We start from the raw sequence: 24,889 nt of genomic DNA, 5'->3' as shown, positions 1-24,889 counted from the left end.
GATGTGAAATGCTCTAAGTCACTAGCCATGGGTCATAACTCATAAATAAATCCTATCAGTGATAACATAATCTGTGAAGCTACAGGCAGAGTAAAAAGATGCAGACAGGTCATCTTTCTGTAAACTGCAGTTTAGGGGTTAAGTACAATTGACTCAGAAATTACAACCATGTGCAAGGTTACCTGGCAAGCCTTGATATACTTGCTTAAGTTGATGTCTTATGACTGTCAATAGCTTTTCTGCTTGAATATGAGCATGGTTACATTCTACATGAATTTATCTCTGCTGCTAACTTCAGCACTCCTTATGAACAAGGCCTACATGAGGATCAGTAGCTTTGAAGTGCAGAAGGATGAAGACCTGCCAGTTCAAATCCCAGCTGACCCAGAGAAAGCATGCACTGCATTTTCTGGATGGCTCAGGGGCAGTCCTGAAGCCTTTTCTTTCTTGGATCTTGCAAATATAATGCTTGTTCATGCACTTCTTCCTCTCTGTGTTTACGTAATGCTGTCTGCCCTACTCTTACAGCATATACACCTAATTATGAAGATTGCAATACATCATGTGAGGCCATACAATGAGGACAGCACGTAACAAGCTTTTCAGAGCACATTTTGTGCCATTCAAGCAGATAACCATATCTTTCTCCTGCACAGAGGGCATAAATAAGTATATTGTATAGAAAAGCTATCAGAGATAGTGGCTGCTGTGCTATTGACCTAGTACCTATATTTGAAAACCTGAGTCAAACACACAAAAAAGCTCTGTAAATTGCAAAAGAAAAGAAAACATTATGACTTACCTCACAGGGGGAGTTCCTCAAAGGAGCTGGAAATGCAGTGCTGGTCATGACAGTCTTCGCTACTGCTGGTGCTTTGCTGGTGTTAAGGAGGAGTGCACAACCTGATGAAAGAGAAGGAAGAAGGTCAAACTGCAGCACTCACCTTCTGAGGTTTCAGGGTTTGTGAAACCTCCCCAAAACCTATGTTAGCTGGCTCCTACTACAACAGAATGCCAGGGAGCAGAAGGTTTTTTCAATTTCTTAGGGATGCAGCTTCATCTACCTGAAAACCATATTCAGGAACCACATTTAAGGAGTACGTTTACCTTTCCCCTACAGCTCTCTTCTGTTGCTCCCTGCCTTCAGGTTCATCCTCCTTGCAAGGGTGAATAATAGAGTATATCTTCTATGAACAAAAAGTAACTTGGAAGAGAAGTATTTATCTTGACCAAAACCAAACAAAAATACAGCTATGGCAAAATACCATCAGACTAAGATTAATGCAGTTGGACACCTCTTTGCTACTTTAATAATTTGTTGTAAACAAGGGGAACAAGGCTAGTAGCAACACTAGGGTTTTCCATTGGCAGCTTTGCATGAAAGGGTGTGGTTTTACCCTGTTTCAGCTCTGCCCTCTAGCTCAGGATGGTAGCATTACTTAGAGTCCAGTTATTTGGTCTTTCATTCTGCAGCATAGAAATATCACAGAAGCAACAGCATTTGCCAGCTCCCCATCAGCACCCTCATTCTGGCTCTTGGCCTTTGTGTTTACCTGTGTTTCCCTCACTCTGTGGTCTAATATTACCAAGGGCTAAACCATCACATGCCATAAATCAGAACAGCTGCACAGTTCACACAAAAGTAGAGAATCTTACTCTTCATGTTTAACTCTGGATCTACCTTTTCAAAACGATGTTGGGATTATATATCATTAATTTCCTGTTATTACTGTATCCCTTTAGATGTTCTGTACCTCAGCAATAAATGTCTGTAATGATTTACATTATTGCATTAGAAAAAAACTTATCCTGGCAGGGAGTGTGTTTGCCAAAACTCAGCCAGCAGTAGTTCAGTGCCCAAAGTATAAACCTTCAATGGTTTGCATGAGAAAGATTAGAAATGACTGGCATTTAGGTAGGAGAATCAATTATCCATAAAAGTGCAACTCAGGGGATCATGAAGGAAAGAGAAGAAAAATTAGAATGTGAGCAGGGGAAAATAGCAGCAGTAGAGAGAAATGGAGAAAGTAAAAAGGAAAATCAGAAAGAAAAAAACAGATCAGTATGGAGGAGGGTCATGCAGATGAACATTTAGTAGGAAGTTGTTTAGAAAGGGGCAAGATCTGTATCTGGTGTCAGGGGTGGAAACTGAGGTACTATATACCCTCAAGATAAAAAGGGAGCAGGATAGTCTTTTGCTCAAAGCACTCAGAGTAGAAAGATGGGATTTGTTTTTGTTCCACTGGAGGCTGAATATATAAGTATGCAGGAAAATTTGCCTTGTGTTTCATTCCCTCTCCTCACCATTTGTGCACCTTTTTTTTCTCTCTGCTCTTTATGCTGTACACTTACTATTTACTATCACATACCTTCTATTGAAGGAATACGGTTGTGTTCCGGGCTTCCAATCCGCCATGGAGAAGGATGGGATGCAGAGGAGCCTGGCATCCAGCCACAGTCCCCTTCTTCAAATGAACAGTAAAAGCCAGAGGGAAGCTTTCCTGCAAGAGGGAAAGAGATGCACAGACACACACAGAAGAACCCAGGTGAGCTGAGGAGGAGTCTCCTGGGCATGAAGAGAAGCTGCAGCGACTATTCTGATCTGGTTTGCCCAGGGAATGTGGGCATCCCACAGCTATTCAGTCCCTCTGTGTGGAGTCATGCATGTGCCTGACCAGGGGGAGGGTGGTGCAGTGGGAAACAACCCCCTGGCTGTGACTGACTCCCCCCACACTCTGAATAACCCGAGTGAGAGGACACATCTCAGTATTACACTATGGGGTCTCCTAAATATCTGGCCTCTCAGCTCCGCAGGTATAAGCCCACTCAAGGTTATATCTTGGGAGATGACTTCCCTGCTTCTGCAGCCCCACAGCGGGAAATGGTGCAGAGCGATAAATTCCTAAAAAGATTCCCTCCCTTACAGACTAGGTTTCTACTCATCCCACCTCAGCAACATGACCTCTCCTCTCTGTGAGCACTGATGTGGCCTCAGGTAAAGCACCGAATCCTTCTGTGTCTCAGTATTTTCACCTGTGAAACTCTTTTGTCAGATGAATGGTTGAAGAGAGGATAGTTTATTTTAAGCCATACTTTCAGGCTTCGAAGCCCACTCATTCTGTCACTGGCTTCAAGTTCCCAGCTCCAAACAACAGAACTCCACTAGCTTTTTGCCTTGATATTAAGCAGTTTTAAAGCAATAGTAATCTCATTCAAAGCAGAAGGTATGCTTCTCTACCTCCACTTGCAGGTTCTTCTTACAAAGGGTGCACATATTGCTCCTTTTGCCCCAAGAAAAGAAAATGATACAAGGAATCTGTTTAAAACTGCAGGAAAAAAATGAAATTTCATGTGCAGACACATAACCAGGACATTTGTTTTTCCTTTCAGCTGCTTGATAAAATCAGAGTAAAAATTTATTCACCTACAAGATGGAGTATAGACTACAAACTCCTAATCTAAGAGAATCTGCTAGTCAGGGGATACTGGTAACTTCATTAGCCCTTCTGTGAGAAGAGTAGTCTCCTGAACACATATTTTGTTATGATTATTAAATCTTTTTCTCCCCTGAAATTTTATATCTATAAAGTGGTTGTCAGACACTGAGGCACCAGTATTCAAGCTCCAGATCGTTCAAAATGTTGAAGTATCAGCAGATCCCCATGGATGAGATTTCAGGTCAATTAAATATCTGCTCTCAGGGCCTCAACTTTGACTCACACACCTCAAAAGCCACTGCCAGTGGCACATGCATATGCTCCTTGGTGTACCCAGAGAAAACAACCGGGGAACACCACAGCTGCAGCATCTAGACCAGAAATATTTGTTTTTCTAGGAGCCTGAGAAACAATTCACTTGGCAGAGGAAACTGAAACAAATCCTCTATCTGTAGTTTTTTAGGAGGGCTGATTTTGAACCTGGAACCCGACACTGAGGCAAGAGCCATATATTAGTGTTATTATCTGCAAGCATTAAAATCTGTTATGAAAAGTTTTAGAACCTGCACTGAAGTTCAGGCTTTTTCAACTTTTTCCTTTTAAAAATCTCCAGATTCATTCAGTCTTGTCTTTAAATGTAAAGCTCCTAAGCAGAGAGTTACTTCCTAGTGTTTTACCCCTCTATAGAACTTGATTATATTTCACTGCGCAGCCTGAGGCTGGGATACAGAGAAAATGACAAATTATAATGTGCCCTGAATTCCTACTGAAACAGCTTGGCTCAGTGTCCAACTGAATTCATGTCATGGCCATTTGCTATCTAGGATGATGTAAACAAGTCAGAGCAGCAGGAGGAGTCATCTGAGTAGCAATCCCTGCCTGGAGGCCAGGAAAAGCTCACTGCCGATGAACAAGTAAGGGCATAAATAAGAAGCTATTACTTTCACAGAATATTTCACTCCCCATCCACAAATTAATTTTTTATGAGTTTTCAGATGTCCTGTGCCCTGGATGAATTTTCTCTGCTGCTCTTTCTTACTTTGAATGTACAGACAGCACCTATGATTGCATGTGTTGCTAGTCCACAAAGACCTCTTTGGCAAGCACTTCTCTGCTGACTTGTACTTCTCAATTTTAGGAATGTTTGTGATTGAAGCTCACATTAGCACAGACACCGCACTGATGAGGGGAAGCTAATCTGACTTTATTGGAAATTCAAGTAAAGGAGGGGGCAGGAGTTACTCCTATTGAAACTTGCCATGTTGGATATCACCATTAGTGACAGAAACCTTGGATTTAGATCTTAATAAGATTAAAATCCAGCTTGTGGGTATGGAATGGAGAACAGAGCAGTCCAGTGAAATTGAAGCACTGGAGAATATAAGAGTCTCTGCTTTTGTTTGAGTGATGAAGCAGAGAAAAGCTGTCAGGTGTTAAACTTGTTCATAACCAAATATTTTAAAGTCTTCAAAATGAAATAGTTTTCAAGCAAAATCAAATTAAGTTCAAGTTCTTTTTGTTTAACTCAGATTTTTCATCCATTAATAGCAAGAAAAATTAGCAACTGGAATAACTTATTAAGCAGATGGAGCAGGCTCCTGATTCAAAACTAGGTGTAAATCAACCAGATCCTACAGTTTAAACTTTTGGGTGAAATTCCAGACTGATGTGATAAAGAGGAAAAGCATAAAAGAGTACTCTGTACATATGGACCTTTACTAAGGAAGAAATCTCAGAAGCCAAATAGATCAGCTACTCAAACAATTTAAAGAACCACGTGAATCTTAAACATGATTTTGTTTCAATGATTGCTTCTATGCTAGCAAAGCTTGCCAGCCAAATTCTGCCAGAAATGAAGCATAAAAAAAGGAAATACTTTTCAACAGTTGACAAAGAGTTATCCTTTAATGCCAGATGGCTTTGCTGAATTCAGAACTTCCAGAGGTAAGAATTTGTTGCTATAAGTAAAGCTTTTGATCAAGAAAGAAGCAGAAGGATTAGCGTATGCAAGACAGGAGCCTTAAGAGAGCGTAGCATGGCAACAGGTTGCCACTTCATCATTTTGCTTTCAGGGAGACTTTGCTGGGCTGTGTCTGGATATAAATGAATCCAGTGGTTTCTTCATGCATTTTTACCTGGAAAGTAAACTGGTCCCTGTAGAATTGATTATCTACGCTTTTTTTGGTCACTTGTCCATGTTACCACAAATTCAAGCTTTATAGATTCTTATTGTAGCTGCCATCTGGTTTTTTGGCAGACGTGTGCATGTAGTCCTCCAACCACATAGCACAGCCTGAGTCACTCCTTTCAGGAATCAGACACTAGTCTTCCTTATCTCACCTGGTATGGTGTTTAACATCCTTAAATATTTAATGAGGCAAAGAGTGAAAATTGTCCTATAACCCAGTGATTATGAGATTTATTTGAAAGATGGAGGACATTACTTTCACTCTCTGTTCTATGTAAAATTTGTAAAAGAGCAATCCTGGGAGAGACTGGAGTAACCGTTTTCTTCTGAACTAGACCAGAACTCCAGACCACAATCTTGGAAAATCTCACAGAAATAGGAACTATGGATTCAAATTCACTTCAGCAGAAGAAAGAATCAGTCCTGGGTTAGTTGTATCCTGAGTCAATCCTCTAAGTTCTGGGTCTCTAGATAATAAATATACTATGGGCACTTCCATTCTTTTTAATTTTATTGTATTTTTTAAATATATCCAATACTTTCCTAACATGCTCGGACTGATTAACCAATATTTTCCCAAGATGAAATTTTTTCATGAATTTGTGACAGAAAGTAAAACAATTTTGGACTAGTCAAAATTATATGCACCTTTTTTTCCAGTAAAATTTTAATTTTTGCCCAGACTTGCTGCGCTGCAACAAAAGATTATTGAACCAAAAAGAGAAGTATAAAACTACTAAAACAAATTCACACTTTCTGTAACATTCTGCCAATCTGTATTAGTAAATAATTTGGTTTTTCATCTCTGTCTTGTACCATACCAGGTATATAACATCATTACTACAATAAGAGGAAGTAGGGTTTTTTTGGTTTTTTTTTGCAGTAAGCCATATCCATACATTGAGTGATTTGGTATACTACTTATATAGAACTTCTTGTTTAGCATTAATAGCACACTATGTTCACTGAAATGTTAGGCACAAGCTGTGAACTTTCACTGGATATGCTGAACTTTCCACCTAGTCAAGTAAGAGAAGACCCCAGAGCCAGTTCAAGACAGAGGATAAGGAAGCTATGTTCATTACAGAAGCTGCAACATTAGAAATAAGAAACATCCCACCTGGAGGCAATGAAGAGACCCAGTGAAGAATGGGAATATCTCCCCAACCCTCATATGGTGGACTACTGGTCCAAACAGTCACATGAGAGGTGAGAAATTCAGATTGTAAGGGTATAATTTCTTTGTTCAAGGATTTCTTTGTTCAGTGTTCTCCTTTGGAGACACCTAACTCAAGTTATTGCACTATTAAAAAAAAGTACTTTTATGGAAGAATCTATCAGCTTATCAATTCAGAGGAAACCTAGAGTCGAAGTCTGTTATGGTGCATGTGTAATTGCTGTAACACATAAAAGCATGAATTTACCAGCAAAGACATAAGACCACTGCTATCTGAAGACTTAATATGTGTCTGCAAAGTATGGTCTACAAAGTAATTTCCAGTGTGGCACTTCCATCAGTCTGTTAACCCTGTATGTCTGATCCCGAGTCAACACACACACACAGTTTGGCATCTAATTCCACAACTGCCTCTTTGAAGCTGTCTTTTACTCCTGCAAGAATGTCTGATTATGACTCAAACAGCAACATGCTTTTCTCTAGGGGTCATCCCTCTCTGATTTTACACTCTCTACACAGACTAATTGGTTGCAATGCAGAACAAGCACCATGACATTTCATTGGCCATTAATAAGTAAAGAGATGTTAACAAACAGCAGGCTTTAGGGAGATTTTTTTATTCAGCTAAGAAAGGAACAAAAATCAAATGAATAGGGAAAAAAAGTTAAAATAATAATAAAACCAATCAGTAGCTGCACAGCTAAAAGACTGTGAAAGGTAAAAAACCCAAACATCTCCCTGAAGCTCAAAGAAAGAAGCCTTTGGTTAATGGTAATTTTAAAAGCTCTCCCCTCAGTTTTGAGCATAACTACATCTTTTTCTGACAGCTCTTTTGTGTAAGCAGAACCACTTGGGAAACCCCCTTCTCTGCTTGAAAAATCTGAATCACTTTTTACCACACTTGTAAAAAGCTGATGAAAACATCTGTGTTGCTCAGGAGCAAAATGACAACTAAAATGTTGAAAGATGGCATATGTTTTGTGTTAGGCTGCCATGCAGATATAACTGACAACTAAAATATTAAATCACTTCTCTGTTTTGTGTAAGAAGCCTTATGCCAACAATATTCAATATAGTAAAGAGGCAAAAGCAGAGAAAGCAGCCATAGAACTGAGCACGCTTATAAGTGAATGAACAGACATATCCCCAATTCAGGCACTTGCTCAGGCAAGCCACTCCTTTTTGTTGCTTGAATGGAAGATGGTGGTTTTAGGACCTTTTGGCTGGGAGTAGAAACTCTCATTCCCGATAACTGTGGCTGAATACAAGACATGAGGTCTTCTCCTCAAGCCAGGGAGTGATGCTCTGCTAAACAGCTGGCTAAATATCTTCTGCTTTTTACACTTTCTCATTGACATTCTCTGTACATTCTTTTGCTGACACAACTGTAAGTGCTGTAGTGCTTCATGGGAATGAAGCACTAGATGAATGAAGCCTTGGTGAATACTGTATGGAGGGAAGAAAGGCAACGAAACCAAACCCTGCGGATAACACATGCCAGGCAAGGGTTGGCCACTTTACCAACTGGACTCAGTATGGGGTACAGGGCTAAGGGGTAAAAGCAGAGCCAGCCTCCTGATGTGGCCTGAATATGGGCAACACACCAGCCACAGGTGCAGCTAGTGTTTGAAAGTAAGAGGGAAGTGTGTTCCTCCAGGCCTGCCCCATCCCGTCGTGGTATTCAGTTTGCATCCCTGATTGGCACAACTCTGCCTTGTGAGCTCTGCTCTTCCCACTGGTATAGACAGGATTACCTTCACGAGGCAGAACCATTTACCGCACACAGACACAACAGTGTATCTGAACATACAGTTGACAATAATGTTTCCCTATTTGCAATTAAATGAAAATGCATTCAACCTACTGGTTATAATAACTTACTAATTTTTTTTTAAATTATCGAGTTGAACACAATAGAAATACCATTATGAGGTTTTAGAGCTCTGTTTTAAAGCTCTTAGGTGAAAATAAGGTTTCAATATCACTAATATGAAGCATTATTGGTTCTAAGGAGCTGCAAGTCCACAGCGCTGACACTGTTCCTGTGAATTTAATGTTCACTGAGTGTGTCATTAATGAACATAATTTCAAATTGTAACAATGCCCAATATGATGGAGAAGCATATAATGTCAAGCTTTTAACTAGTTTACTAGATGATCCTAGGTCAGACCAATGTTCTCCACACCAATTAAGTCTGTTACTTTATTTCTTTATTAGCAGCAGAGAAGTGAAATCTGCTAGAAGTTGTGTGTCACTCTTAAGTTTTTGCTAGAAACAGCAAAGGTGTGTTAGTCTAGACAATCACCTACATCAACTCAGATTGTTTGAATTACCTTACACAGATTCTCCCCTGTTCTAGTTGCCACATATGAAAGCTAAACTGAGAACAGCTCCCTCTTCTATTCCAAAGGCTTTTGCTGGTACTGGTATTTTCATCAGGGAACACATTTTTTTACATATCAAATCAATGCAGTTCTACTGTCAACAGCCCATAGGCTAGATCAGCTGTGACACATACACTTTAAATGATGAACTCCCAACATTTATTTTTCTTGATATGCGTGCCCTGTAGACAACCATACAACTGACAATCCACCACTCCTATTTGTAGACTGGCAAAGGGGAAGATGTTGGAGAGGTAGAATTTATAGAAAAAGACATGAGCCATCTTCAGGATAGTTAAAGGAAGGTCCTAAAGTTCCACAGCACATTTTAGAAAGTACTCAGGCACAGCAAGTTTTCAGAAAACTCAGGCTGCTATCTATCTTCTGCTGTATTTTATTAGACTACTGACTGTAGAAGAGAGGGCAGAAAACCAGAGGAATACAAAGACACAGGAGTTGGTCAAAGACAAGCTACTGGCTCTACTCATTTTTCATCTTAGAAGTTTTCTCCTACCTCTCCCTTCTGCCACATGCTGTACTACATTTTGATTAAAGGCTCTAACCAATGACACATTTCATAATTCTGTAAGGCATCTAGCTATTCAGGCTATACTTCCTTTGCATTTTTGATCAGGACCTTGGAAGAGACGAAGCACCGAGAGCATGTTAAGAACCTGCTGCAGAACTAATGTAGGCAAGTACAGAAACATATCAAAGGGTCCACTCCAGGCAGACATCCAGAGAACCTGCATGTGTTATGGAGGAAACAGGTCTTTTGATAGTACCAAATGCATCTATCAGTGCTAAAGTCTCAGGCATTAAAATTCAAAGCAATCAATGCTTTTGAAAAAGGATGATAGAACCTGGGTGTTTTGATCTACTCACTGCACATATCTCCCTCATCTTCTCCCTCGGTGCAGTCCCTGTTGAAGTCACACGCCTGCCCCAGCCTGATCGCTGTTCCATTCCAGCAGCTGAAGGAGCCCTCCAGAGCCATTTTTGAGAGAGAAGATGATCCTAGAGAAAAACAAACAAAGAAAAAAAATAAACCCACAACTACTTCAGATTATCAAATTGCCTTCCTCTCAACCAACAGGTCGTAGGATCCTGCATAGCACTGAAGGGAAGAACACCTTGTAAAATCCCCTCAATACAATAATTGCTTGACAACTATTTTGTTTGAACTTTTTAATCTTGTCAAGTGTCTAATGGTCCACCTAACAGAGCACTTCAGTTCCCCAGGCCTTTCTGGTGCTATAACATGGAAGACATCTCTGACCTCTAAAGAGTTGAAATCCTGCAGCCTGCTCTGTGGTACTTCTCAAGAACAACAAAACACATGATAGGTTTTTAACTGTGTGTGCTGTTGACTGCTACACTGACAGTCCCGAAGACTGATATCCTCTCTGCCTATCTCAGGAATAATATGGCTACAGGGTTTGAAAAGGACACAAGCTTTCATCGTGCTCTCCTGGCAACATGCATTACCTTTCTGTCGGATGTATCATGTTGTCGTATTCTCTCTGCAGGAAAGAAAACAGTCCAATCTCTACTCGTAGTTTTATTTCTCTTCTATTCCTACTCCTGCTCCTGCATTCCCTGTGTGTCAGGGAGCCACAACAGACTACATCTACCAAGATACAAAAATCACCAGTTCATCTTACCTGTGCTAAGCAGCAAAAGGCAGCCAGCAATGTGCAAAGGAGCCATCTCTCATGAAATGAGGTCACTGACCATTACAATCAGAGGTCAGTATCACCCATTCAGAAATGATCCTGAGTAATTGTCCTGTAACACCATTTTTTTCTGGAGGCACTTGATTCCCTTGACAGCTGAGAAGTCAGAGATCATGTAGCCCAATAGGTGTCATCTTCCTTACCATAGGAATTCTCTCATCCCAAGTTCTTTTTTTGTGGTCAAATGAGATACTTAGGACAAGGCCTTTTTTTTTTCAATTTAAATTTTTTTAAGAGGCACATGGTCTAGATTAGACACCTGAAGGGGATAGGAATTAGTTCAGCAACATCCTGCAGCCAGTATGCATGGAGGAGGCTAAGCTTGAGAAATGCCAGAGTTCCTTCCACAAAAATCTGGTGTAGACGCAATTTCCTGACACCTTCCTGACTCTGCAAAGATGTGTTTCCAGTCACTACTAGAGGGTAAGCCCAGAAATACAAAGAGATCTGTGCTGTCAATTCCCCATTGCAGCAACAACTGCCCTGTCTCATCTTAAATGGGTAAACGCACAAGATTAAACCAAAGCCTCTGGGCAAAGTGAGCCATTGTTTGCCTAACTCATCCATGCTCACTAAACAGTGAAACTACATCATGTTCTCTGGTACTACAGGGAGTTGGGAATCACTGGCGATTCAATTAGATGTGCACTTGATACTTTTATTTATTATTGCCTGCCAAAACTAGAAATTAATGAAGCATGAACAAAAACAACCACTATTTCTCTTCAAGCTTATTTTATGGCACAAATCAATTCAGGAGTGGGGGGAATACATGCCAAACCTTTTTAATAAAGGACCACAGCTCCTGAAAAGGGTGTTGTGTTTTTGTCAGCTCAATTTTTTTGCCTGCCTTTGAGCAATTCTGGCTTGCCACATAGAGACTGCACAATGCCCTTGTATTTCAGTCAGGGTCAAGGCATGACTACAGAGGAGAGCTTTGCAGAACAAAAAGACCAAGTAACTTGGAGCTGGCTGCTGGCAATTTCTGTGGGCTCCTTGGTGAGGGTTTAAGGCAATGAGATGGTATCTTCTTTGGTTTTGCTGAGCTTTTTACAAAAATGCACTCTCAGAGACAGGTCTGAGAGCCTCCCCTATGTGAGGTACAAAGCTCTTCACATGCCACAAGTCCCACAGAGTGGGCTCTGGTCAGTGTGCAAATGGACTCTAGAAACCTGTAAGAAGTGACTCTGCTAACTCAGTAGGTGACTCCTTCTCCTAGGGGTGTGCAATAAACCTGTACAGCACTGTGTTGTTGGAGGCACCACCTAAAGAAAAGCTAAGAGACGTCCCAGAGTATTTCCATGAGGTTAGCAACATCATGATGCTCCTAAAAATCTGTTAAGTTCTACTCAAATTCAGAAGCACTCTTGTCTCTCTGAATTATCCCACAGATGGTTTTGAACCCCATGTTTATTACCAGCTCTCATGTCCCACTCAGTTTATCTGCAATCTTTTCAGCAATGTCCATGTTTTATGCCAGCAGCTGCAGAGTTACACAGAGATTCAGAGGAGTGGCTGTTGTAAGCAATGGAGTTGTTCTGTTCACTCAATTAATTATAACTTTTTAAAGGCACTCGGTTTTCCAAGCACATGACTGCATTAACACTAATTATAATGAAACCAAGGCATTCAAGAGAACCTACTGTCTTCCCAGGTGTCTTTGTTGCAGCCCAGGAGCACAAATCTCCTGAAGTCAACTGACAGTAGTATTTAAAAGATGACAGTTGCAACTAGAAATCAAGCAATTCCAGGAGCTATTCCTCCAGAACAAAGCAGCAGATTTGCATGCTCACTCATCTCTGTGGAGATGGGGCTTGAATTAGCTCAGATTTGCATTAGATGCATATATACATGCTCCTTGTATAGGTTAGAGAACACAAATAGCAAAGCTGTAGCCCGGGGAATGGCTGAGCTCTGTGACAGAGCATGATTTATTCCTGCCTCTTGTTTGCTTGCTTACTGTGTGCACAAAGGCAAAATGAATTGGATAAAGGAGATGATTAACTAGTAAAACAAATTGATAACCAAAAAAAGCCCAAATACAAATAACCCTTTTAATGGGCCACTTGATGCAGATGTTTGCATCCAAGCTCAAGGAAACTCAATTTTTAATTAAAATACTTTGTAAGAAAAATAGACATTTGATCTTTTCATTTCTCAGCCCAAAGCTCTCCTGGCAAAGTGAACCAGAATGACCTGGATTGCTGAGTGAAGTGGCGTCAACTCACACACAGAAGATATGTAAGGAAAAGAAAACGAATGGTATCAAATAAGTATCAGAGTAAAATTTGTGTGAGACATCCTTTATATTTACAGCAGTGTTTATGTAGCCAGTGGCATCCATAAATTACAGCAGTAATTAAACTGTACCATGGCTGGCTTGGAGGCTTATAAATCATTATTTAAACAGCAGCATTAAACAAATGGCATTTCAGGCTCTAAATTGAAAGGAGAAACAAACAACTCCTTGGGGAACAAGTGCTGACTTTGTACCTCACAGGTCCTGCTTCTGAACATAGTCTAGACCTGGCAGTGTTCAAATCCAGTACCAGACCCCGGACACAAATGACAGCCTGGGATCTTTACTGCCCATGCTTTTGGACTTAGTTTCAATATATCAGGATGGAAAGAGGAAAATCATGTGGATTAGCCTAATGTAGGATCAGCAACTTACTGCTCAGACTGTGGGATGCACTTCAGTCCTCAGCAGATTTTCTCTGACTTGGGCTGCCTCTTCTCTCTTTCCCTGTCCCTTGATTAGCAGAGTAAATGCAGTGCGTTGGTGAGTCTGTCTCTGAGGAACACAGCCAGAATGATTGTGATGTTTGATCACAGCAAAATGGAAAACTTTAACTTACTGCCACCACACTTGGCCAGGCAGGATGGAAGACTGAAATTCTTGCAGGCATCCACAAAAATATCTCTTATCTTGCAAACTGGCTACGCTGCTAATTATCATGCAGGGTTAATCAAGTTGAACATAATTATACATTCACATGCTACATTCAACTTCTTAGGCCATAATTTTTAATTCTACCAAAAGATTTTTGGATGAACACAGTCAGGTGAAGCACTCTCACTCAGCACACATTAAAACAAGAGAGCTTAGTTAGACAGTACTTGGTTGCTGTTCAAAAACTGTGTCTATTGCACTCTGTAAAAATTCCAAAGACCTGGGATGAATGTAAAGTCTTGTGCATGTTTTACCAACAAGCAGCTTCTCTCTGGTCTATCCTTGAGGAGCCCAGCTGGATACAGTTGAGTTGACTCCAGTGGTTCTCAAGGCAAAACCCTGTATGTCCACAAGGTGCAAAACTTCCATTTTTAATTGCATGTATGTAGTAAGAAATACCTACCATGGAAGTCCACCATATTTATCTAACCATATGTGCTACCTCTCAAAAAAGGAGAAACTTTCCTACTATTTAATTACACCTCTTGAAAAATGTTTTTTTAATGGGCTAGTGCTGCAGTCTAACATGCCTCCACCAAATGCCCCTAAAAATCTGGGGTTATGTAACCTCCCTGACAATGTCTATCTGTCAGTAGTATTTGTCATTAACTTCTCAATTTCACCTGCTCCTCCTTTGGTTTGACTTCAAGGGCTTTGACTTGACAGAGATATTTAAAAAAAGAGCACTTGGGGGACTTAAAGGTTTTGTGAAAAAAAGAAAAAAAAAAGCTGCTGTCTAGTAGAAAAGGTTAGTGAAAATTCTGGGGAGTTTCTGATTGTTGATTTTTCTATGACTTGCCATTTCTGATTGGTACATCATTTCCTCACTCTTCACCTTCAATCCTCCAGCCTTATAGCAGCACAGACATTTGAAGGCTGATGGCTCACTTGGTGCTGGGGATAGCCACATTCCAGGACAAAGTAAATTTTCTATTGATCCAAGTCATTAATACCCCTGCTTTCACCATTAGAGAAGTTGGAAGGTATGAAATAAAGGAGGTAAGAAAGCGAGAGAAGCGAAAGACAAGTTCATGTTTGAGAGAACTGAAGCCATCTATGGCAAATGGCCATTGAACTCCAACGTGATACAGGGCAGATCACATGAATCAGAACTTTCCCAGCCAGCTACACTGCTCTCATTTTCCAGACACACAGCCCAGGACACCTGTATTCATATCAGCAAGGAAGCCAAGTAGTTGCAGCTGCAAATGAGACCAGTGAGAGAGATACTTGGAAAACACCTTGTCCTTAAAAAACGCTTTGATAAAAAAATTGGATTCCAGGTTTCTCACACCAGGCAGCAAAAGTTGGTCAGCACTTCATAATTTCTGACTCTAAATTGTAACAGCATTACTACTGTTACTGTCATTGCATAAAGATGTAAGTGAAGCCACATTTGTAGGAGGAAGTGTTCTCTTTTTCCTTAGACTGCCTGATACAGACAGATAAAACAGCCTGTGTTAGTATATGCCTGAAAGCTTCCCCATTTTTCCAGTTACGTAAATTGCCTTTAATCTTCTTATTTCACTTCCTATACATAAAATGTGAATAAACTCATCACAAGAGCTCTGTGATGTTAATTTCATTAACACTTGTTAGGAACTAAGATGCTATGATAAGTCATGAAAAAACTGTAAGGAAATAATTTACTCTGCCTTCACAGTGCAGTTTGAATAATTTTCAGTATAAAATGAACAGGGCCATACATGTGATGAAGGCAGGACAGAGGGTAGCAAATAACTTCCCATTGAGGGAGCATCCCCTGCCCTGCATGCTAAGGGCACAGCATTCCCACAGAGCTACTACAAGATGGGAAAACTTGCTCATTAGAGCTACATAGAAACAGAATTTTCATCTCACAGAAAATGTCAACATTTCAAAATGTATCTAACTGTAAAATAAAAATGCCCAAAGTTCTCACAGAACAAAAGATTCAAATCAATTCTGGGTTAGAAATACTGACTTTAGAGGTTTCAATACGTGAGTAATACTGTCATAAACCCAAGCAATTTGAAAAACTTGAATTTAAACAAAAATAAAATGTTGGGCAGGAAACTCAAGTGGGAACCTACTGGTTTGGAACACACTCATGCCAGTAATTCAGCCAGCTCAGTTCTAACATGGCTTCCTCTCTGCTGCTTCAAAGTAGGGATGTTCTGCTTAGTGTACAAATTTTAAAACATCTGCTCCTTCTGTGTTGCCTAATCCCAGCATGATTGCTTACACAGAAGAAAGCCTCTCAGCACACCTGAGGAGCCAGCACTTGCTCACTGCCACATTTCAGTAGCATGAACTCTCTCCAGAGCTGTGCAGCATTCAGACTAGCCAGGCCCTCTGTGTTATCTCAGAAGTGTTTTTGACCAGGTATAGTTACTTTTCCTACCTTTTGATTGAATGACTTGCCAACATTAATGTTGGTGTGATGTAGCTTCCCTGAACTTACAGCAAAAACTAGCTTTCTTAAAACTATAATGAAATAAGAATGCAGAAACAGAAAGTTAGATGGATTTCACACTTTCTCAGTTTTCAATTAGGGAAGTTGGCTGAGGGTCTTCACAGCTCCCTGAGACAGCAAAAAACTGCTGAGTGCAATAAATGACAAGATAATGTTTTCCCTCTTAATCTTGCACAAAATCTAGCTGCATTTTTGGCTTTGTTAGGTAACAGGAATTTTTCCTGTGATTTGCTTACCAATGAATAAACAGCTCCGACAGCACATCCAAAAATTAACAGTAAACAAGTCAACAGCAGCAGTGAACTTAGAAAGAAAGTGTGATTTTCCATCATGCAGTGATACCTACATATTCTGTGGTATTTACTAAATTGGAAAGGGCCAAAAGAGATGAAAAATACTTATTCCCAAATATCTTTGAAATACTGTGTATTTCATAGTCATTGGAACTTTTTTTAATGTAATCTAACACAGTAGATCTTTAAGGTTTTCATCCCTAAATGTGAAAATTCTGACTTAGAACAATATAATGGGATAGAGGAATTTTATTAAAATGTCAAATCTCATTTATTTTGCTTGCTTTTTGTTGCCCTTATTTCAATATCAAACTGCACTTGATGTTTGATACCTTTTTCTCCAGGGTTGCATCTTTGTAGCTACCATTGCATCTTTGTGAGATTAAAAAAACACCAACAAAAAAACCTCCCACCCAGCTTTCATACTTCTAAAAGCAGTGAATACTATATTTGTAAAAGCTAGCAACTGGTTAGAAACAAAAAGGCCAAAGCCCCATTTTTTGTGAATTTTTCAAAATACATACCTTGCAGAGGAAAAATAAAAAGGTCCAACTTCTATTACTAACTCTGCTATTCCCATCAGACCACTCAGGTTTGAATAGGCTTGGAGACCAGTTCTTATCAGCCAGCAACCTCTCCCATGGGAAACATGGGCCAGACTGACTGCCAGCTCACTGGAAGATGAATGCTGCTTGCCACATGCAGTGGGCCTTGACAAAATCATGAGCTGGTTAAGATCTCAAAGCTTACTTATAGTCAACAGGAGTAGTTTTAACACAAGCCCAATCTCAGCATCAGACACAGAACTGAATATGAAATAAAATAAGGCTACTGGAGAAAGGACATGAAAATAGTGCTTCCAAACCTCATGTGTGCCTCTTGTGTAAACTGTAAGAGCTGTTTAGATAGGAAGTACATGTAATTTTCCACATTTTGCTTCTTAGGAGGCTTCGTTCAAATCCATTTTCAATTATTAAAGTAACTGTTATTTTTACCTGTTCAAGTTTCTCAGTTCCAAGCACAACCAACACTGCCACTATACACAGCAGACTTTTTTCAACTCTTGGTTCTTAAAAATACCACAAGAGAAAATCCCAAACATCAATAACATTTTAAAGATGAGGCAACTGAGGTACACATCAACCAATTTCAATTACGTAAATAAGACTCTAAATTGCCCAGACTAGACTAACTGACTCCTGCTGCAACTTCTCCCAGTTGGACTGAAGTTGCCTAGATCCAAGAAATAAGCTGCAGAAAGGAGAGACTGGACAGGACTGCTTGGCTCTTCAAGAGCTGATTCCACACAGGTCAGATATAACCACTCTGTGAACCCTGCGATAGTAGCATCTCAGCAATCCCTCTGTCATGCACTTTTAGCATTGCCAATCCAGTCAACAAGAGAGATATATTTGTATGACTTGTTCTGAAGAACACAAATGGTACGAGGCACGACACTTAACTGTATTCAAACATCATTTTAGATAGGAATCAGATTTTTCATTTCTAAAACGCAATTCGGTTTCTATATCTGCTTAAAGCAGTCTCTCTCCTTTAGCTGTCAGCAATACTGAGGTTTATGGCCTTACTACAGATCAGTTGCTGGGGGCAGTGGGTGGAATATCACAAATCACCACAATCCTGAGCATTCATATAGGCTGCCTTTCAGTAGGATGCGGTGATGCATCCTCACATCACAGCCAATGCTTTACTACGGCCCCACAGTGGAAGAGCAACAGCTGTTCCAGGTAGTAGCAGAAGCTTGGCTGGGGAAGAAAAGTTTCCTGTTGCGCCCCTTTCCACTGAGCCAACCCCTGCAGTTGTGAAAGTGCAACAAGTCGTCATCAAGGAACTAATCTCCACTTTGTTTGAAAACTCAGGAACAATACCTCAAAATCTCAAAGAATAAGCAAAATGAAATTGCACATGAACACTTGCTGTGAGGGAGAGCAATACATATACACATAACAGGTTTGCCACTGGGAAGGACTTAGTGTGGATGGAGGTTATCCAGCTTTTAGTTCTGGAGAAACAAAAGGGAACTGCTATTTTACCCTACCTCCACACATCGCTGAACATCAGTATGTTGGTGAATCCTGTGACTCACGGGTGACTCTTCCAGCTGAATGCACCGAGAACTGCCTACATCTCAGTGCTCTGAAGCCAGTCCAGTGGGATGGAGAAGTAGCAGTTCTTTGCTCTTGGGTATCAGGCTGTGCTTCAAGGCCTTGCTACACTTGAATGATGTTATCCCAGGAGCAAAGCTGCTGAAGGTCAATGGTCCTCAACATCAAAAAAAGCCTGGAGAAGGACTACTTCCTAGAGTCCATATCTCTGCTGAAGGACCTCTGCTAACCCTTGAACATGCTGAAAACTTACAAATTGCAAATGCTTACTGAAAAAAAACTCCCTATGTCAGTGAATAACACAGCGATTAGCTCTGCGTAAGCCAAGGTATTTACTGAAGATATTAGGGAAAAAATGCCAGGAGGGATAACATTACAATTCCAAGATGACCATCCAGGTTTTAGGCAGCCTCTCTACTGTCTTGTGGCATGCTGAGAGACACTTTGGTTAATGCTTTCCAAGTAAGATCTCTTTCTCAAATGTATACTGAGGTGCAGAGAGAATTGGAAGAGTTGACCAATATCAATACAGAGAATTAGCATGCCCTGAGGTTGAAATGCCTGTGGGTTGCCACCCACAGGAGAACAGTTAAATAATATTAAAATGTCTTTTAAAATAATTTTTAATATAGTATTAGGAATCTTAACAAACAGTTGCTATGAGTAAAGATAAATCAAGGAGATAGAACGTGTCCTACCCGCCTCTCTCTGATTCTAGGTTTTCTTTATGATCTTTACCCTTCAATGAGTAGACTGTGCAATTGACTCTCAGAATATTTTATAAAATTACTCAGAATGGACAGTCATTTTCTTAACAGTTCTCATGTTCAAATTTAGCACCATACAATGTATGCCAACCCAAAATATCCCTTTATATCCTCTTTGTCAATAAGTTTTCTGTTGAGTGCAAGCTCCCCTTCAATATTTTTCCAACCCTTTTTACCCTCTTTTAGCTAACAGATTCAGTTGGCCATTAATTAATCATTAAACTACCATCAGCAACAGTATTAAATTCTTACAAATTTGCTACTGCTGTTATTATGTAAAATGCTCCTCCCAGCTGGGTAGGTTTCAGCAAAGCATAACACCTTGTTGAGTCTTGATAAATCTATTTATAAAATGCAAATGTACCTTTTCCCGGCAGGCAAATCCTTTACAACTGCACAAAAATTCATTATACAAAACAGAGAATTAGGAGGACACAGAGCTTATGGATCATTCTTCATGAAGTCCTAGCAAACACAAGCATTTTGGGGCAAAACAAGAAATAAAAAGAGAATATGAAAGGCAAACCCCACTGCAAACTAAATGGGATTAGTCTGGTCTTGTGGCAAACTGGGGTAGTACAGTACCCACAAATAATTATGGGAAGGTCCTGAAGGAGGGGCAGAGCATGTAGAAATGACATCCAGAACCAACCCAGCCATACATGCACAGTATTCTGATTGTCTTGCAATCAAAAAATTATTAGGCTTATGAGGAACTAAGAAAATAGAAATACAAACATAAACCAATTTACCTGTTACAGGAAGTAACGAAATTCTGTATACTCTTCACCAAACATCTCCTGGATTATGGTGCAGTTTCAAAGAAGGTATTGGCAAAAACCCCATCAGTTTAGGACAGGGTTACAGTTAACAAGCTGTAGTGGACAGGACTCACTTGAGAGCACAAAGTGCACAAACACACTGAATAATGAAAAAAGAACCACCGAACTTTCTCTTGGCCATGAAATGGACTAGGGGAGATCTAAAAGCTACTTTACAGGTGTCTACACTTGATCTTGAAGTATCAATTTAAAAGGCCAAATAATGATTAACATTATTTTCACTAATTTTTCAAGTCTTCTCCTGGACAGTGGCCATCTTGATGAGGACAGCCATCTTAGGGAACAGAAACCCTTCCTCTTTCTTACTGTGATCCACTGGTCGTTCTGTATTTGTACTTCCATTCACCGTAAGCTGCCCATTGTCCTCTCTGTGGTATAGTAAAGTTATACCGAGTGCAAAGGTGTTATATATCCACTATATATTTTTTACAAAGAGAACAGTTAAAATACCTGACTTTCAGCCCTCTCAGGGCTTTAACTTAATGGGATGTGGATGCAGTTCACCAGCCATAAAGAATGTCACTGGCCAACTACTTATATCACTGCAGTATCTCAAAGCCTGGAATGCAACACGAAGCGCACGGGGAATCTACATGCAGAAAGTCTAGTGAAATACCAGCAACAAAATCAGCTGCCCTGGATTTGTACTTAAACCAGGAAAAATGCCTTGCCTCCTTTTCCAGGATTTCTTGAGAAACAGCAGTAGGACTCCTATGCAGCAGCAGTTACAGTAAAGGCTCCCAACTTTACTTGGATCATGCCCTTCCTTCCCATCCCATAAGTCATTACTGCTGCTTTTTAGTGAGCAATATAATTTTAAACAGTCTGTCAATGAGGTATCACAAAGATGATAAAAGTGCCTTGCCCTAACATCTAATGGGGATAAAATCAGTGATCCAACGTCCCACAGGTGGTAACACACAGGAAGCCCAGAGGCCTCTGAGCCTGCATCAGACAGGTCTTTGTGGGCAACAGCCGCTGCATTTTCTGAGAGGTGTTCAGCAGAACAGCGGGGCAGCTGAGCAGTGTGTGATGAGGCAAAGGCAGTGTGGCAAATTCAAGTTATCGGCCATCCAGGTTATTCTTGTCAATAAAAAGCCTGGCATCCTTTTCTCAGTAGTAAACAAAATGAAAAAAAAAATTAAATAATCAAGGACTGAGCACAAAACAGCCCAAACACAGCAGCCCAGCATTATTTCTTGAGGTACTTCAAATCAGACTCCATTTGTGTGTGCAGGGGCCCTGCACTGCTTTCAAATCTCCTCCAGGAATGCTGCCTATCAAATAAGGAATGTGATGGTCAGGATTTCCAAAATGGTACTCATGTTGTGACCTTGGATAAGTATCTTTGCTTGACAAAGACCTTGGATAAGTCTCTTTTTGCCATGACAGAAAAAAAAGTGTCACTTTGTGGGGAATATATGGCCTTGCTATTTTTTAGAATAGCATAATTTTTTTTCACAGAAAAAAAATCTCATTTTTAAGAGCTTCTAAAATGAAAATGTCCCCTGTAGAAGAAAATGTTTGCTCAGCAGTACTTCAAAAGATTTTATTTGACCTGAAATAAAACATTGGTTAGCTCCAGGAAACTTGCTATTGTTCAAAGTTTTTTTCAGTTCGTATATTTCATCCTTGCTTTATACCTTTAAACATAATTTCCAATAAGAAAACCCTAAAGTCAAGGGAAAAGGTGTGAAAACTTAGTTTCTTCCATTATTTTTTTTGTTTTGTTTTGTCAAAACACTTACTAAGTTTGCACTTTAAATAGCATGGAGGGTGACAAAATCACTCGAGTCATTGCCACATGCTAATACAGCATCTGTCTAAGGAAGCTCTGGGTCATTTCAGCTTGGTCCTGTCCCCAGAAATCTACTCAGTGTACCAAAGAGACAAGTTTTTACAATGCTAATATTGACAGGACTGACAACATCCTCTCCATTTGGCATGCATTAAGACACACAAATATTAGCATAATGCAGGTTTAGCTGAGACAACCTCAGATTTGGAGAGCAGTGAAAACCAGCCATGAAGCCTACTGTCTGAAGTCTCACGTGAGCACTACAGAGGTATCATGCTGCTATTGCCTTCTCAGTGAGAAGCAGCACGGAAAACAGTTAATGTAAACTCAACATTAAAAATTTCACTGACAATTAAGATGACAGATTAAACTGATCTACATGCAATCTGCAAACTTATTTGGCATTCACTGATTGATGCAGTAAATTAGATACTAACATCTCACATGCAATGTTATAAATCACTACCTTCACTCAGCAATGCATATGTGGTGTCAAACAATTTTTGATGCTGTGTAAGTTATTAAATTTTCTGTAGATGAAGCACTGAGTACCTGTTACAGTTTTAGGATGAGATTATGAACTGAGACTTTCAATTTCTGACCAAAGTTACTTGATACTATTATAACTGCTGAGATTTCCTAAATTCAAGTGGAAATTGCTTTTCATTGTAGTGGAAAATAAGAAAAGAAACCTAACAGCACTCAGTCTGGACCCAAACTTCCTTTTACTGGACACATATTTGAAGCTGGAGAGATGCTTTAGAATCATGATTTATTTCTCCAAAATGGTGCTTTTATGAAACACCCATCTCTGAGTTTTGTTGATCCTCAATACAATTCAGATCTCTTGCTTGAAGACGCTGCAGCAAGAATGCCACAGAAGGGCCCTGAGATTTAGGTATTTGGCCCAGTTACCACAAACAAGGCAGAGTCCTTCTTCTGCGCTTTTCTATGGATATTACTTTCCATGAGTCAACAGACCCCAAGTACTTTCAACTACAGAGTCACAAATTCACAAGGTGAAGATATTCCCCTCCACAAATCCCAGGAAGTGCATGGCTCTAGCCTTAGCAACAACACTTCAGCTCACAGTTGTCAACACTAATGAGTTAAACTCGACCGTGATGAGATCCTGGAGTTATTTGTAGCTGTGGTACAGGTAAGTCCCTTTGGTTGCAGGTAGACATCCTTCCCCAGCTGCATTGGCAGGAGAGGTTATTGCCTCCATCTGTTCATGATCGCTTTCCCTCCTGATCCGCTGATGAAGCAGCATGTGCAAGTACTCCCTAATTTATTTCAGGCAAAGTCAGACAGGTGACACCAGAACAACAGTTCTTACCTACTCAAGGATTTTATGTGAAACTCTCTCATTTCCAAATGACAGCTGCTCTCTGGGCTGCATGAAAACATCTTACAGACTCTTGTGACCTGTTAAAAGCAGCAGAGCCACAATACAGCAGTGCTACAAGGTAGAGGAGCAACTCAGCGGCTGTGCTCTAGTCACTTTTAAAAACCATCATTCTAAAACATGAGATAATTCTAATACGTGATAATGTTCTCACTAGTCCATGCAAAGCAACTTGTGGAAGAGGGAGTATTTCCCTTCCCTTTCTTAAAGAGGGAACATCAGACTGCTAACTCCCATCATGTTTGCAGCTTTGGGAAAAGTCATAAACACAGCTTGGTCTTTTTCTGAGATATTCAGCTCAAGTCTGCTCCTAAACCAAGGGGAATGGAAAAAATAACCGCAAGTGTGCTCAAGCTCAGAGGAAATTCTGTCTTAATTTATAACTATGCAAGAGGGATCTCTCTTTAAATCAAAGATGGAGATAAAAGGATGGGTTTATGTACAGGAAATTATTACAACTTTTTTTCTTTTTCAGAATAGTATTTAAAATTATTAAAACACAATGAACATATAACAAAAAAACCCTCAAACAACACCACTCTTGGTACAATTTTCTCTTTGGAAAAGAACCTTTGGTTTAAATTTTCCTGATAAAGAAGAAACATTGATTATACTAACATAATGGAACAGAAATTCCCTGACATGACTCTTAATAGTGTATCATGCTTAAGAAGTTCTGTCAGCTGAAATTTAGTCTAGAACTCAATGATCTCCAGGAACTGGATTTGAAATTACTTACTCCTGAATGTAATGAGATATCCTTCAGAAGTAGGATGAATTAAGGTTCAAGACAAATGCTGAATATAATACAGATCTTAACCTCATTTGGAAGCAATGTTGTTTAAGGCTGTATTAAGGGATTGAGTTACCGCTTCTGCTTAAACAGAAGTGACAGAGTCATTCACAAGGGTAATAAAAATAAACAAGATAATGCAATAGAAAGAATTGCACCTACTGGTAAGGAAGTAAATGAAAAATTAATGTGGATCTTCTATTACCAATCTTTGGAAAGCGGCATGGGATCCAATCTCCAAATGCAATTCAGTTTAAAAATTGAGGGCTAAAAACCCTTCATTGAGGGCTAAGAACCCTTCATTCAGGGCTATAAAGAAAGTTGATCGACAAAAAAAATCAAAGCTTTTACATAAGAGTGATTTTTGCAAGGATGCAGAGAAGCAAATATTATCTACAGGACTCCATTAAAAGGCTCTGGGTTGTAGCTCTGCTTCTAACAACAACCACTTTACCTTTCACAAACATTCTGTATCTGAATGTTCTTCTGTGTGAAAGAACTGGGTTTGTTGGTTTTCAGAAACATACCTTC

The 24,889-nt window shown here is 39.9% G+C and overlaps 1 protein-coding gene across 1 annotated transcript in view; it reads right to left on the bottom strand.

Moving 5' to 3' along the window:
- Positions 1-24,889, bottom strand: part of ALK (ALK receptor tyrosine kinase) — a 313,264-nt gene that overhangs the window by 69,504 nt on the left and 218,871 nt on the right. The window contains exons 7-9 of the mRNA XM_027696652.1: positions 10,073-10,204; positions 2,370-2,501; positions 803-903 (exon numbers count right to left, since the gene is read on the bottom strand). Of these exons, the coding sequence (XP_027552453.1) occupies positions 803-903; positions 2,370-2,501; positions 10,073-10,204 (365 nt within the window). The remainder of the gene's footprint in view (positions 1-802; positions 904-2,369; positions 2,502-10,072; positions 10,205-24,889) is intronic.

Source organism: Neopelma chrysocephalum, unplaced genomic scaffold (genome assembly GCF_003984885.1).
Source record: "Neopelma chrysocephalum unplaced genomic scaffold, ASM398488v2 Primary Assembly neopelma1_108, whole genome shotgun sequence".
Lineage (NCBI taxonomy): Eukaryota > Metazoa > Chordata > Aves > Passeriformes > Pipridae > Neopelma > Neopelma chrysocephalum.
Note: the sequence above shows the minus strand (reverse complement) of the source record. Positions and strands in the feature narration are given on the sequence as shown.